This window comes from Phocoena sinus, chromosome 5, assembly GCF_008692025.1.
Source record: "Phocoena sinus isolate mPhoSin1 chromosome 5, mPhoSin1.pri, whole genome shotgun sequence".
NCBI lineage: Eukaryota > Metazoa > Chordata > Mammalia > Artiodactyla > Phocoenidae > Phocoena > Phocoena sinus.
Window position 1 is genome coordinate 103,906,826 of NC_045767.1, and position 13,790 is coordinate 103,920,615.

At 43.5% G+C, this 13,790-nt stretch overlaps 1 protein-coding gene across 1 annotated transcript in view; it reads left to right on the forward strand.

Moving 5' to 3' along the window:
- Positions 1–3,054: 3,054 nt before the first annotated feature.
- Positions 3,055–13,790, forward strand: part of KLHL2 (kelch like family member 2) — a 126,677-nt gene continuing 115,941 nt past the window's right edge. Inside the window, exon 1 of the mRNA XM_032632629.1 lies at positions 3,055–3,233. Within this exon, the coding sequence (XP_032488520.1) occupies positions 3,208–3,233 (26 nt within the window). The 5' untranslated portion in view covers positions 3,055–3,207. The remainder of the gene's footprint in view (positions 3,234–13,790) is intronic.

A 13,790-nucleotide genomic window follows, 5' to 3' on the forward strand; every position in this document is an offset into this window, starting at 1 on the left:
CTTAAGAAGCAGAGAATTGTACCAGACAAAACTAATCCAGGGGAGGATGTGAAAGGGGCTATGGTTTGGAGTTGTGTGCCTATTGGTCAGATTGACATAGCCTCACTTTTCAGTATTCACTTGCATCTATAACACTATTTGGGGTGGGAAGACACAAAAGCATTAGAAGAATTTTATGTTTTTGTTTTGTTTTGTCCTGAAAGATCTCCTGAAATGGCTGATCGAACAGTCCTGCTCACTCTGCTTGCATGCAGAAGAAGGTCAGGCCAAAGGATTGATCAAACTTAAGTTAGTGTGTATCTCTTGGGTTTAGCACTTAACCTCAATTCCTAGCTGAGTCAAGTATAACTGATGGTCATGGAAATATGCAGAAATAACGAAAGCAATGAACATTTATTAAGTGTTTCCCTTATACACTTAGTGCTATATGCTTTACTTTTTTTAATTTTTAATTTTAATTTAATTAAAATTTTTTTTTTGCGGTATGCGGGCCTCTCACTGTCGTGGCCTTCCCCGCCGCGGAGCACAGGCTCCGGATGCGCAGCCCCAGCGGCCATGGCTCACGGGCCTAGCTGTTCCGCGGCATGTGGGATCCTCCCAGACCGGCGCACGAACCCGCAACCCCTACATCGGCAGGCGGACCCTCAACCACTGTGCCACCAGGGAAGCCCTAATTTTTAATTTTTAAATTTTATTTATTTTTGGCTGCATTGGGTCTTTGTTGCTGCCCGTGAGCTTTTTCTAGTTGAGGCGAGCGAGGCGGGGGGGGGGGGGACTACTCTTCATTGTGGTACACGGGCTTCTCATAGTGGTAGCTTCTCTTGTTGTGGAGCATGAGCTCTAGGGCGCGAGGGCTTCAGTAGTTGTGGCGTGTGGGCTCAGTAGTTGTGGCTCGCAGGCTGTGGAGTGCAGGCTCAGTAGTTGTGGCGCACGGGTTTAGCTGCTCCGTGGCATGTGAGATCTTCCTAGGGATCGAACCCATGTCCCCTGCATCGGCAGGCAGATTCTTAACCACTGCATCACCAGGGAAGTCCGCTATGTTTTAAATAGATTATTTTATTTAATTCTTACAATGACCTTATAAAGTAAGAAGTTTTATTATGGATCTGAACAAAATCACCACTAACATTTGAGAAATAACTCAATCATGTATGCCCTCCTCATGGTGGGTCAATAATGCCAGGAGGTTATGGAAGGGTGAGTTCATGCTAAGCCTTACTAGATACAGCCCTTTCCTGGAACACGTCAGTAGGCTACCAAGACATTTCTCCAACTTACTACTGCTCCCTTTTCTGTCTCCTTTGCTGAATCCTCCTTATCTTACTGTTTTAGTGTTGGAGTGCCCCAGGGCTCACTTCTTGGTCTCTTCTTTACTCTAATTACATTATCTAGTTGATCTCAACCAGTCCTTAAATACCACCTGTATGCTGCCAACCCACACATTTATGTCCACCCCAGATACCTAATTGTCTACACCTATCTTCACATGGATGTTTAACAGACACCTCAGACGTAACCACATCTAAATCAGAACTGGCAAATATGCTTCTTGCCCCACCAAATCTGTTTCTTCTCTATTTCCTCAATCTCAGTAAATGTCAACTCCACTCTCCCAAGAGCACAGACCAAAACCCTTGGGATCATCTTTCACTCTAGTCTTTCTCTTATATCTAATCTATCAGCAACTCTCGTCTGCTATATCTTCTCTCCATCACTCTGATCATCCCAGCCAGGTAACTCCTTGCTTGCTTTCTTGCTTCCCTAGATCTATGGCTCATATAGCAACATAAAAATCAGTTTTTATTATGAAACTTTTAAAACATACACATAAATATACATAAATGACTACCCCCATGCACTCATCACTCAGCATCAAAAATTAACATTTTGCCCATCTTCTTTCTTCTATTCCCTACCCTCCCTTTTTTTGAGGAGGATTTTAAAACAAATCCCAGCAAAGTCATCCTTTTAATGATCAGATCACGTTGCTCACAACTTTTCATTGTTCCTCTTCTCAGTAAAAGCCAAAACCTTTTTGATGGCCTACCACACCTGTGTGATCTGTTACAATTCCCCGACACCAACCCCTCCAACTGTCCCGTCCTGACTCTGCTTCAGTTACCGCAGAGGTTCTTAACCCTTAGAGGGCACCAGCATCCTCTGGACGTCTTGTCACAGCACAGGCTGCTGGGCCTCACCCCCAGAACTTCTGATTGAGATCTGAAGTGGGCCTCGAGAATTTGCATTTCTAACAAGTTCCCAGATGCTACCGCAGCCCAGCGGCATACTTGGGGAACCATCAGCCACACTGTACTCTTCCCTCTCTTCGATGGCCAGGAGTCTCTGCACTGCTCTTCCCTCTGCCCTGAGAACTCTGATTTACTCAAGGTTCGCTTTCTTCCATCTCTTTTAAATGACATGTTTTGAGAGGCCTTCCTTGACTACCATTTAGCATCCTGTTTCCTCGCCTTGATTATTTGGTATTTTCACGGCAGGCAGGCATCGTCGTTTTTCTGTTTCCCTTGTCACGTCCTGATGGACAGGTGCGCGGGCACGGAGACCTGGTTTTGCTCTGCATTCCATCCCAGCGCCGAGACCTCGCCCAGCAGGTGCAACGAGCGGATCACAGCCTGAGCGGGGAGGCTCCAGTTCCTGCTTGGGACCCTGGACAGGCGAGTCATTCCTTCTTGCCTCAGTTTCACCACCCGTAGAGGAAGGATCGGCTACGCCCACCCCTCCCGCCTCCGTGGCCGCAGGCTGGGAAAGGACAGTGCGAGCGCGCCTGTGGAGCGGGACAGTCAGGGAACGCGGAGCGGAGGGACGCCGTGCTTTCCGGCGAGACCGCACCCTTACGTCTCCAGCTCCAGCGTCTGGGCCGGCGGACCCACCCCGTACTTCGCGGTTGCAGGAAGGGGCGGTGCGGGGCGGGGTCTCGAGGGCCCGTCACACCCGGAAGTGTCCGCCTGCAGCCCCGCCCCCAGCAGCGCCGGCAGGCTGAGCGAGCCAGCCGAGCGGGGCTGGCGGAGCTGGGCTACCTCGGGGGCGGGTGCGGGTGCGGCGCGGGTGTAGCGCGGGTGCGGGGCGGCGGGCGGGCGGGCGCCCGGGCGGATGGGACGCGGCGCGGCGGGCGGGCTGGGCAGGCGTCCGCAGCTGGAATGGTGCTGGCGGCGGCGGGTGCCCGCGAGCTGAAGCCTGAGAGGAGCCGCCATGGAGATGCCGCCGCGGCCTCCCGCGTGAGTGAGCTGACGGGCGGCGGGCGGGGCCGCTGCGGCCGGGCAGGGCCGGCGGCGGGCCGGGCGGCGGGCGGAACCCAGCCTGGCTGGCGGGCGGGGCGTCACCGCGCGGTGTGCGGGGAGGGTCCTCCGCCGGTGAGCGGGAGTCTCGGGAGGGCCGAGCATCCGCGGGATGGAGACACAGGATGCGCGCGAGGCCGTCGGAAAAGGGAGCTGCAAAGTACAGACGCCGGTGCCGAGAGGAATTCCACTTAGCTTGCCTGCTTCTCCGAATTCCTAGCAAAATTCTGTCCGAGGAGCTTGCACATCACTCGGAACGAGCCGAGCCGCGGCTGAACAGGGCATGTGACCTCTTTTACCTGGCACTGCAGAAAATCATATCCAGAAATCACAGCATCTTCTGTTTCTTTGGCACCCTGGACGAATTAGTTAGTGTACGACCTATCAGGCACAGGTGTCTTTTTGCTTAGTACCCAAGTACAGTCAAGACGACCTGCGACAAAATTGTTTCCAGAAATAAGCTGAACAATTATGTGGGAGACATTGAAGATATTGCATTATTCAATACAAGATGTTTTTTTTAGCATTTTGTTAAAAGTGGACTATAAATCCCCAGGAATTTTCAACATTTCAATTTTGATTTGCTTTCTTTAGTTTAACCTTTATGAAGTAACAAGAGCCCTTTGAATCTGACTTTTCAAACCGCCAAAAAATCTCATTCTAAGAACCGTGTACCTTTTCATGACAGCTCATTCTTGGAGCTTTATTGTTTTTCACTTAGATTTGGCCAGCTTCACTCCAGGGCAGTTGTATCACACCAGCCTCTTGTGGCTATTTGGCAGAATACCAGCCAAAATATAAATATTTGGCTTGGGCTGAAAATTTTTTTGATGTTGAGTCTTTTTAGGAGCGCTCATAGGATTCTGGCACTTTTAAAAAGTGCCTTACAGAAATTTTAGCTTGAGTGGAACAGGTCATGGAAATTTAAGGAGTACCTACGACTGTTGAATTGACCCTCCTGGGCTGGTAGGAATAAGAGCTCAGTTGCTTGGTGATGGCTGTCGCTTTGAAGACTTTGTCATCTGGTCATGTTCTTCAGCAGGTTTGGGAAGGCTCCTGAACCTCTAGGAAACGTGATGGTGGATTGTTAGCATCATGTGTGAGCACAGCATCAGCACATGAGTTCTGCCCAGGCTCAGAGGCACACAAGGCAGGAAATGCTACTTGTCTATAGACAACACATAGTATAGAGGGTATCCCACATAGGATGATATTTGTTGTAAGCCTGCCCCCTTTATATCAGTTCCCTGCAGTCCCTGTTTTGCTTCTGGAGCAGAGGGAACTAAAGGAAAGAAAAGGGGGACCTTAGAACGCAGGTGAGGAAAGGGTGTGGAAAAGCAGGCTCTGGAGGGAGGGAGGAGAGATATTAAAAATCATTTAAATAGAGATAATTAAAATGAAATAAATGTGTGCATGCAAATATTGATAAACTGAATCTAAGACATCAACTAATCAGAATTTTGGTGTTCAGCACAGTTCTTTGCTATTGAGACTTCATCAGTAGTGCTGGAACAATGAGACTCTGAGATGTAATGGAAAGCCTAAATGCCAACAGGGATGAAAGAATAGTTAAAACCAAAACCCAAAAAACTCTGTTCAGCCATGGGTGGCTGAAGTTGGTGAGACTTTTGTTTCTGTTCATTTAATGGTAAATACAAATAGGTTTTGTTTTCATTTGGTCTATCTAGGAGTAGCCCTAATTCCAGAACTGTAGTGTTTTTTTACCTTTCTGTGCATCAGAATAGTTTTTCTTCCCACCCCTTGACCTATTTGCCTCTACTCCCAATAATTTTTTTTCCTTCCACACTGAATCATGGGTGCTGGATTTGAGAAATGGCAGTTCTTGGGGAAGGAGCTTTGTCAGGCCTCGCTGTGCTAAAGCTTAGCTAGGTCAGAGGCCAGTGCAAGTTATTGGGCTGGCTCAGCTTTTCATAAGGTTAGATTTTGAGCTTGAGCTTAAAGGCAAAGAAAGTTGTTTGAGGTGGGCTTAAAGTGCCTTGGATGATGTGGTGGAAGCAGGGACTCAGATCCTCTTTGCATAAATGTCTGTTTATTAATTCATTTCTTCTGCAAATGTTTGCATGCTAGTTTCTCCCTGGCACTGAGTGTGATACTTTTGCTTGCCCTTCTCTTTTAACAGCCAGTTTTGCATCCTTTTCAAATCCCACCTTGCTCCCTTTCAGCCTGTTAGACATTGTCTTGGAGGGATGCAGGTGACTATTAGTCCAGGCTCCCTAGTTCCTTCAGATGGGCTTGTTGAGATTAGGTTTTTAAAATTTCTTCTGCTCTTTCTACTTCTTGCCTTCACGTTCTTCTCATCCTTTTTGATTCTCATGTTGATTGTCATGGGCTTTATATCTCTCTTATTTTTTGCATCCTTGAGTGTATGTGGCTTTTAGATTCTCCTGCATTTTTGGATCTGGGTGATATTAAGACCATGGGACATTTGCCTGACTGAACCTGAAAAGTGTTCAACTAAAATTATATGTAGGTTAGCAAAGGAGTTGTCTCAGGCAATAAACTGAGATGTGTGAAAGGAATTGTAAACTGATCAGCCCTGACCTCAGGAATGTTTTATACATTCTAGCTTTTATAGTTATTTTTGTAAAGGATTTTCATAATTACTAAGCTGAAGGAAGACTGTGAGTATAGGACAGAGTGCACCCCTTTGACCTCACTGAAAAGTTTTCTTGGCCTTCATTTTCCTACTGGCCCTCTTTCACAAGTTGGCTTTCTCCGTGTAGGCCTTGCTTTCTTGCTTTTCCAAACATGCCTCAGATATACAGCCATGTCTTTTTTCAGTGCATTCCACATCACTGGAAGCTCTTGAGCGTTAGAGATGTTCAGCATAGGCAGACAAACATCTTGTTGACTGTATTCTGAGGGATTTAGGCAGCAGAAAATTAGTTGGATTAGAGCACAGATTCTCATATTTTTGGATTTCACTGACTGTAAAATTAAAAAAAAACTGAAGTCCAACATAGAATAGCTAAGTTTTTTGTTTAGCCAAGTTAAAAAAAAAAAAGATAAAATTATCAACTATCATCATCTTTTTGTAAAAGAAAGGACATTTTAGTGCCCCTCCCCCAATACAGGGAAGTACATAATCTCAGGCCAAAGGATAGTTCTTAAATTGAGTACTTTTAGTTTTATGAAAACTTACACATTGTCCTCATTTTGTCACAGATCAATAAAAAGTTCATTGAAACCTGATGTTTGCGATCCACTGGACCAGATGACCTTTAATGTTCATTCTGATTCTAAGATTTAATTACTATGAATTTGGAACCTTGGCATGGGTTACCCCAGTATTCATTTGTTTGCCTTTTATAACCCTTTGGAATGTATTCTTGTTTTTGTTTAACTAGTCCTAAGTATAAGATGTTTAAAATATTCAGGAACGATAATGGCCCACATGGTGATGTTGAAAGAAGACGTGTGCATCAACATGTGTTGAAGTGTCATATATAAGGAAAAATTTGAGGTGCATTTGGGAACTTGAGAAGTGGATTCTGAAAATAGGTAGCATTTATGTAGTAGTCTCTGATTCTGGGAAATCACTCCTCCCCCTCCCACCAAATAGTCCTAAACCTTTTGTTTCTAATTTACATTTTCTTATGCACATAGTAGGCATCAGTAAATATTAGTAAGTGTGCTTTTGTGAAGGTGATTGTACATCTACTCAGCTGTGGTTGTTACGGAACTGCACAAAGAGTGTTTATGAAAGCAAGTGAAATTCTTTCTTAAGATCAGGCAGGAAGTTCTTTCAAGGTGATACAGAGAATGGAAATTGCCTTTCAGATGCTTTTCTATAGAATTCTACCAAATTCCAGATGTATTTACTGTTTACAATGAGAGAGTTCAGGTTTTTTATTCATATTTATTGGGTGCCTTCGGTGACCAGGCTTTGGGAATATCTCAGAAAACAAAACGAAGTCCCTTTTCCTCATGGTTGAAACTGACAGTAAACAAATACATGATACAGTTACTGTAGTGGGTGGGTCTGTGTACTTTGTATTGTGTACTTTTCTGTCTCGAATTTCAGGCTATGGGCATTTGCTAAAGTATTTTTCGACTAGTTCTTTTCACTGATCCTGCCTTGAAAAACAGGCCCTTGCTTGCCATGACACTACTTTTTCTTGGTTTCCTGCTCTAGTTTTTAGGTTGTTAAAGGGTGATTTACTTTATTTATTTGATTACTTTATCTCATTTAATCTTGTCAACAGCCTACCTTATGAAGTGTAGGTCTCTTATTATTAGTTTTCAGAGGTTAAGTTACATTCCCAAGCTTATCAAGTAGAGGAGAAACTGGGACTCTAATCTCTCTCTGTTGATTGCTTTTTTGGCTTACATGGCTTCTGTTCGTTGGCAATAGCTGTTTCTCCCAGCTGCAGGCCTTGGCCAGTTCTTCTTTTCAGTCGACTATTAATCACTAAGTTGTGGCTTCATCTGTATCTTAAGCCTGGGCTCTAGATCTGTGCCTCAGTTTTGAATTTTGAGCTTCTTACGGAACATCTACCCTTAGCTCATACATCAGATTCAACATGTCTAAAACTGAGTTTTCATAATCTTTGTTCTCAAACTGACTTCCCTTTATAACATCTCCACTTAGTGGAATAATCATTCTTCTGGTCCTGGATATACAAAGCCTTGTAATGTTCTTTGATTTCTCTTTCCTTCGTCATCCTCCACATTTTATCAGCTCCCAGGAAGTGTACAGTGTTGGTTTCAAGTGTCCATTCTGATTGCTGATACTCTGATGATACTCAAGGTTTCATCCCTTGATACCTGGATTATTTCTCCTGTTGAACTTTTAGGTGTTCTCTCATCACCTTTCAGTCCACCTATTGTTTTTACCCCCCACCCCTCACCCCTGCAACATCGAATCAAGTCAAACACTTAACAAAACCATATATCTCAGCCAGGAAGTCTCAGCCCTCCATCATTTTGGCCTTATCTTATATGTTCAAAATCATTATGTGCCTTAACCTCCCAAGGTAAACTATACCTTATCACAAGCCAGGAGTCTCCAGCCTTTTCCTATCCTGTCCTCAGCTAAAACAACTTAGAATTCCTCCAAGGCTCAGTTGGAGCCCCATCCCCTTCACAAAGTCTTCCTTGTATACATCAACTCATTCTAGCTCCTCTTTGCAATTCCTATACTATTTATAATTGGTAGCACATAATCTTGCACTTGTGTACGGACTTCGTGCCATTCCCTGGTGGTTTCTGAAGTGCCTCCTCAGTTGGCTGGTAACTGGAGAAGGTTTCTGTGTTCAGCATCCTAATCCCTCACCCTGCTTAGTATAGGGCAGCAGTGGGCTAGGCAGTGCTTACCTACTTGATTTATTAACAGTGGTGGTGGTCTGGAGTATTGCCAATAACTTTTAATTTAGTGTTGCAATTAAAAATGAAGAAGGCCAAGAAAATTCATAAAAATGTATCTCCATGTTCAGTTTAGCTCCTAACTCCAACATTTTTCTTCTTAACTGTGTTTACATTCACATAGTATTTAGTGCTTATACAGCTCCTGAGGCAAGTAGGTGAGGTATCAGTATCTTTGACTTTCATATTACATTTCCTATTAGACAGATCTGTGGAATAACAAAAACCTTATTTTATAAGTACACAGTCTGAAGCCCAGAGAGGCTAAGGGACTAATCCAAGGTCACTTGGTTAGGATCTGCAGGCTAGGACTGCAGTTCATTTCTTGCAGCTGATTTTGCTCCTCTTCCAGTGCCTTTTCATTAAATGCTGGGAAATGTAGCCCAGTCAACTGAATATGCCAAGTCATAGTGCTGCCCCCTTACCAGCCAAGTGATGGTGATAGGAAAAGTGACAAAAGAAAGTTCAGAAATGAGAGTGATAAAAGACGTGGAAATGTTTGAAATGGATCATCAATCTTCTCCTCCCTATTTTAGCACCTCACAGATATCCCACTCTGACAATGCTGTGTTGTTTATAACATATGCTTTAAAATAAGACTGATCTTGCATAAGACATGCTTTTACCCTGGTCGCTTTCCTGGTAGTAATCACTATCAGGGACAAAAAGTGCCAGGTTGTCCTCTGTTTGTCACGTAGGTTAGAGGGAGCGGGGTTGAACTGAAGCAGAGCATTTTACAGCTCTGTTGTTCTAGCATCAGAGAGCTTCGTCACCTCTGCACCTCAGAGTCCCAGCTACCTCCTCCTGCTGGTGTTTCTCTCGAAGGCCACATCCTGGTCCTGGGGGAGGACAGGGCGAAGGCCCCCCTCCATCCTCCGGAAGGTTCAGCACTCCACTTTAAGTGCTAAGCTGTTTTAGTAAAATTGAGCATGGCCAGCTTTTCTAGACTTTTCCTTTCCAGCTCTGGGAAATTGGAAACATAACTTTTAGCAATACATGTACTATACTAATGTATTCAGTGGCATTGTTATGATGTTGTCTGTATGGTGGTCTGTGACTGGATAGGAGTTTTTTTATCTCACAAGATGCTTCATACTCAGTTCTAAAGGTCTGTGTACTGAAGGTCTAATTCAAGTTCTTACATGTCTGTAGGGCAGACATTAACATTATTTGGTAATATGACCATATGTTCATTGATTACAGTTAGTCTGCTGGGTCTGTACCTGATAAAAGTGTAAATTCCAAGCAGTTGAAAAAAATTTGCAGAGCAGGTCTTTTTGCATGTAGCTAATTGCAAAGACTGAAAGCACAACTCTACCACAAACCAAAATGTTTCCAGTGGAGAAAGCCTCCCACTTTTACAACCTCTAAGTAATAAGGTGGTTATTTGGGTGAGGTGAAGGATGTGAGTGTATTTTGTTAGGAAACTGTAGAGTGGCACAACAAGTATTAAAGTATGAGTTATGGTTGAATCTCTACTTCTTATATCCTGGACTTGTTATGGGAGCAATGTTCTTATGATAATCAGCTTCCAAATGCAAGTTTAGCTCGGAAGACAGCAGAGAAAATAGAAGAGATATAAAGTAATGGAGAACTTCATAGCAGTATAACATGGATGGTGACTTTGAAAACATCAGCTGCTGACGTGAACTTGGCAGAAATTTATAAGTAATGGTGGGTGACTCATTGCAAGCAGGGGAGTCTTGCAGCTTTTGAGGTGTACAGGCAAAGGGGAGAGTAGAGATGGTGGCCACCCAGAGGCTGAGTATTTGTCCTGAATGTGAAAATGTCTGGTCCCCTGTTAAATTTTTCAGCTGCATCATTCACATGACTTACAGCATTATTTCCACCAGAAAACCTTGAAAACATAAACAACCTCTATTTCCTAAAGTGTTCGTTCTCTATCTGAGATGATTGTCCTGTGGTGGGAGGTAAGTGGGTGGTGGGGCATATTACATCACCTTCTTTTTTAAAAAATCATACATAGCTGTCTTTTCCCCCTACTCCTCGAGATGCTGTCATTCTGGTATGCCTAGACCTGTAAAAAGGGCTTGCCTGAATCTTCACATGAAGAGGGATGGTTATGGGTAGTTTAGAAAAATTGCTTGGGTCATGTGGTCCTTCTGTCCCCTCCATTGGAAATCACTATTCCAGAGCAAATAATATGCATCTAAAGAAACTGTATGTTATTTCTAAGATGTTCTCAAAATTTTTGCAGGAGGTTTAAACCTTTGGTTGGTTATGGAATCTTGACTGTTGGAAGGAGACAGCCCTTATTAGTGTCTTTGCCTTCTCTCTTGAGAATTCAGTTATTGGCAGTAGTGTGTTCTTAGGCAGAGTTAGAAAGTTACCCGGTCTGAGAAGCCAGCCTTACCTACAGCTGGGAATTTGTAGAAGAGTCGGTCGTGGAAGGAAGGCTTTTGGATTATCTGTTAGCAGTGTTCTGGGATCCAAACCCTTGAACCCTCAATTATTGTAGAATATGTGTTGTAACAACAGGCTATTGGGTAGTTTTAACACTGGTTATGGGATGTAGAGTTGGGGGAAAGACTTAAAAGTGAAAGAACCTTGAAAAAGTATCTCCTCCAGATAGTTTAAAGAAGACGGTTCTCATAGTGAGGAGCTTTTCTGGAAAAGGCTAGCCCTTCGCTTCACAAGGGAAGCAGGGAGGTGTAACTGTACTTACGGTGTAACTTAAAAGGTAAACCTTTCCCTCCCACTTGGTTGCTTTCTAGTGGATGTTCATCTTCCACATCTGTAATTTTGGACATGATGTATCATTTTCTGTTACTCAGTTCTGCTTCTGAAGGAGAGACCATCTGACACAAAACCATATAGGAATTAGAAAATTGTGGAAAGGACTTCAGTGTTGAAAATGAAGTCTGTGGCAGGGTGCTGCATTTGTAAGGGGCTCTCAGTACAGAGAACACTTAAAAGAATGCGGTGTTATTTCTTATTTATTTCTTTAAGCCTTCGAATGGAATCTTTTCTTTGCAGAGTTTCTGGAGTATTAGAGAAGTGGGAGCTGAAAATATTTAGCTTTAAGAAAGAAAGCAGCAATATAAACATTGGTTGTTGTATGGTATCTGTGTTAAAGTTAATTCTTTAATGCAGGAGGTTTTAATTCCCAATTTCTTAAGCAAATACGAACACTCTTGACTCTTAATGATATTCTTTGTAGGGCAGAGTTGCTTTCGTTTCCATTCTGAGCATAGAAAGGCCTTCTATGATAGTTTTGCCAGTCCTCGATACTATATTTTCCCTCTGTTGTAAACTTAAATAATTAAATTTGAAGCAGATATAAATATCATTAACTTGCTACATATGTGGATATTTGGTGTTACGTGGTCAGAAAGTTTGTGTAGGTTGCATATATCTACATAATTTCCCCTTTTCCTACTGTTTTCTTAATGAAAAGGTGGTGGAAATGGCATTATGAGAATATGTCTTATACTAAAAAGTGTGTCCACACTTCCCTCTGCCAGATCTGGATGTTCTTTCTTTCTTGGCTTCTAGCTCTTTTTCTTAGGCCGGGTGTAACATCCCTCTGTGCATGTGCACGTGCGCACACGGCCACAAGGAGTAGAGTGCACTGTCCCATTCTCCCACTCCAGCCGTGGACTCACCCACTGGAGGCAGCAATGGCACTAATTCGTTTGTAAGGTCCCTTTAGAAACTCAGTTGGTGGGGTAGCAGCTCTGATGTCCACTTCTAGTGGGTGAGCCCTCAAAGGATCAGGTATCCCTCAATAAGTGTTGATTCTGGGGGAGGGGGAACGAGCAAGGATAGCTTCTGTGGTTAATGCTGGCTTATCTTAATGTTCAAGTACCCGAGTTTCATGGCTTCATGTACTACATTTCTGTCTCCAGCTAGATTTTTTTCTCTCAAATTTTAGACTCCTGTAATCATCTGCCAATTTGAGAACATCTTCACTTGGAAGTCTGATATCTTAAAACCAACATGTGTAAAAACTGAGCCCTTGATCTTCCAACTTCCAGACTGGTTCTATCTGCAGCCTCCTCCATTCAGTTAATGGAAAGTCAATGCTTCTAGCTACTCAGGCTAAAAAACTTGGAGTTATTCAGACTTCACTGACATGGCACGTGCCTTCTGTCAACAGATCTTATTAGCACTCCTTTAAAATATATCCAGAACTCAGACACTTCTCATCACTGCTCCTGCCTCCACTGCTGCTACGCTGTTCTGAGCCACTGTCATCTCCTCCTGCATTACCCTTCTCAGTAGCTTCCCTCTTTTCATCTTTGACCCATAGAGACTATTCGCAACCAGCAGCAAAAATGATCCTTTGAAAACATAAGTTGGGTTGTGTCACTGTTCTGCAGTACCTTGCCATTTCACTCAGGGTAAAAGCTAGTGTACCCAAATTGTTTTCTGCCTCAATCTCTTTATCTGTTATATGGGGATAATAGTAATTAGCTCACTCAGGGTAAAAGCTAGTGTCCTACATGATCTGTACTCCCCCCTCCGGCCCTGCTCTCATGTCCTGGAACACACGAGGTGCATACTGGCCTTTGCTCTAGTTATTCCTTCTGTCTGGGCCTTCTCCCCCTTCCTGGTCCTCATTCTAATCTCAGTTCTCAATTTGGCCTGCCCTGATCACCCTGTTTAATACTGCAAGTTCCATCAGTCCATCACCATCACCCCCATACTCCTCACTCTCTTTACCTGGCCCTCTTTCTTTGTTCCGTAGTTCTTAACTTCTAACGTGCCACTTACTCTACTGGTCTGTTGTGTGTATTGTCGATGCCCCCCACCCCCGCCCGCCCCCCGACTCCAAGCTCCCTGAGGACAGGGATTTTTATTTTGTTTATTGATATACTCCTTGTGCCTAGAATAGTGCTTGGTACATAGTTGGCACTCAAAAATTATTTGCTGAATTAATAATATAATATTTAAAGAATGAATTATTCTTTCAGAAATGGGTCAGGAAAGGAAGAGGTGTGAAAAGAAATGGTGCAATAAATAATGATGTTTGCCTTTTGTTCTTTGTGTGATGTATATACAAGTATGATTTTTTTAGGCTTTATTTGGTATCCTAATTTATTAAACTTTAATAGCTTTATTAAGGTATAATTTACATACCATAAAATT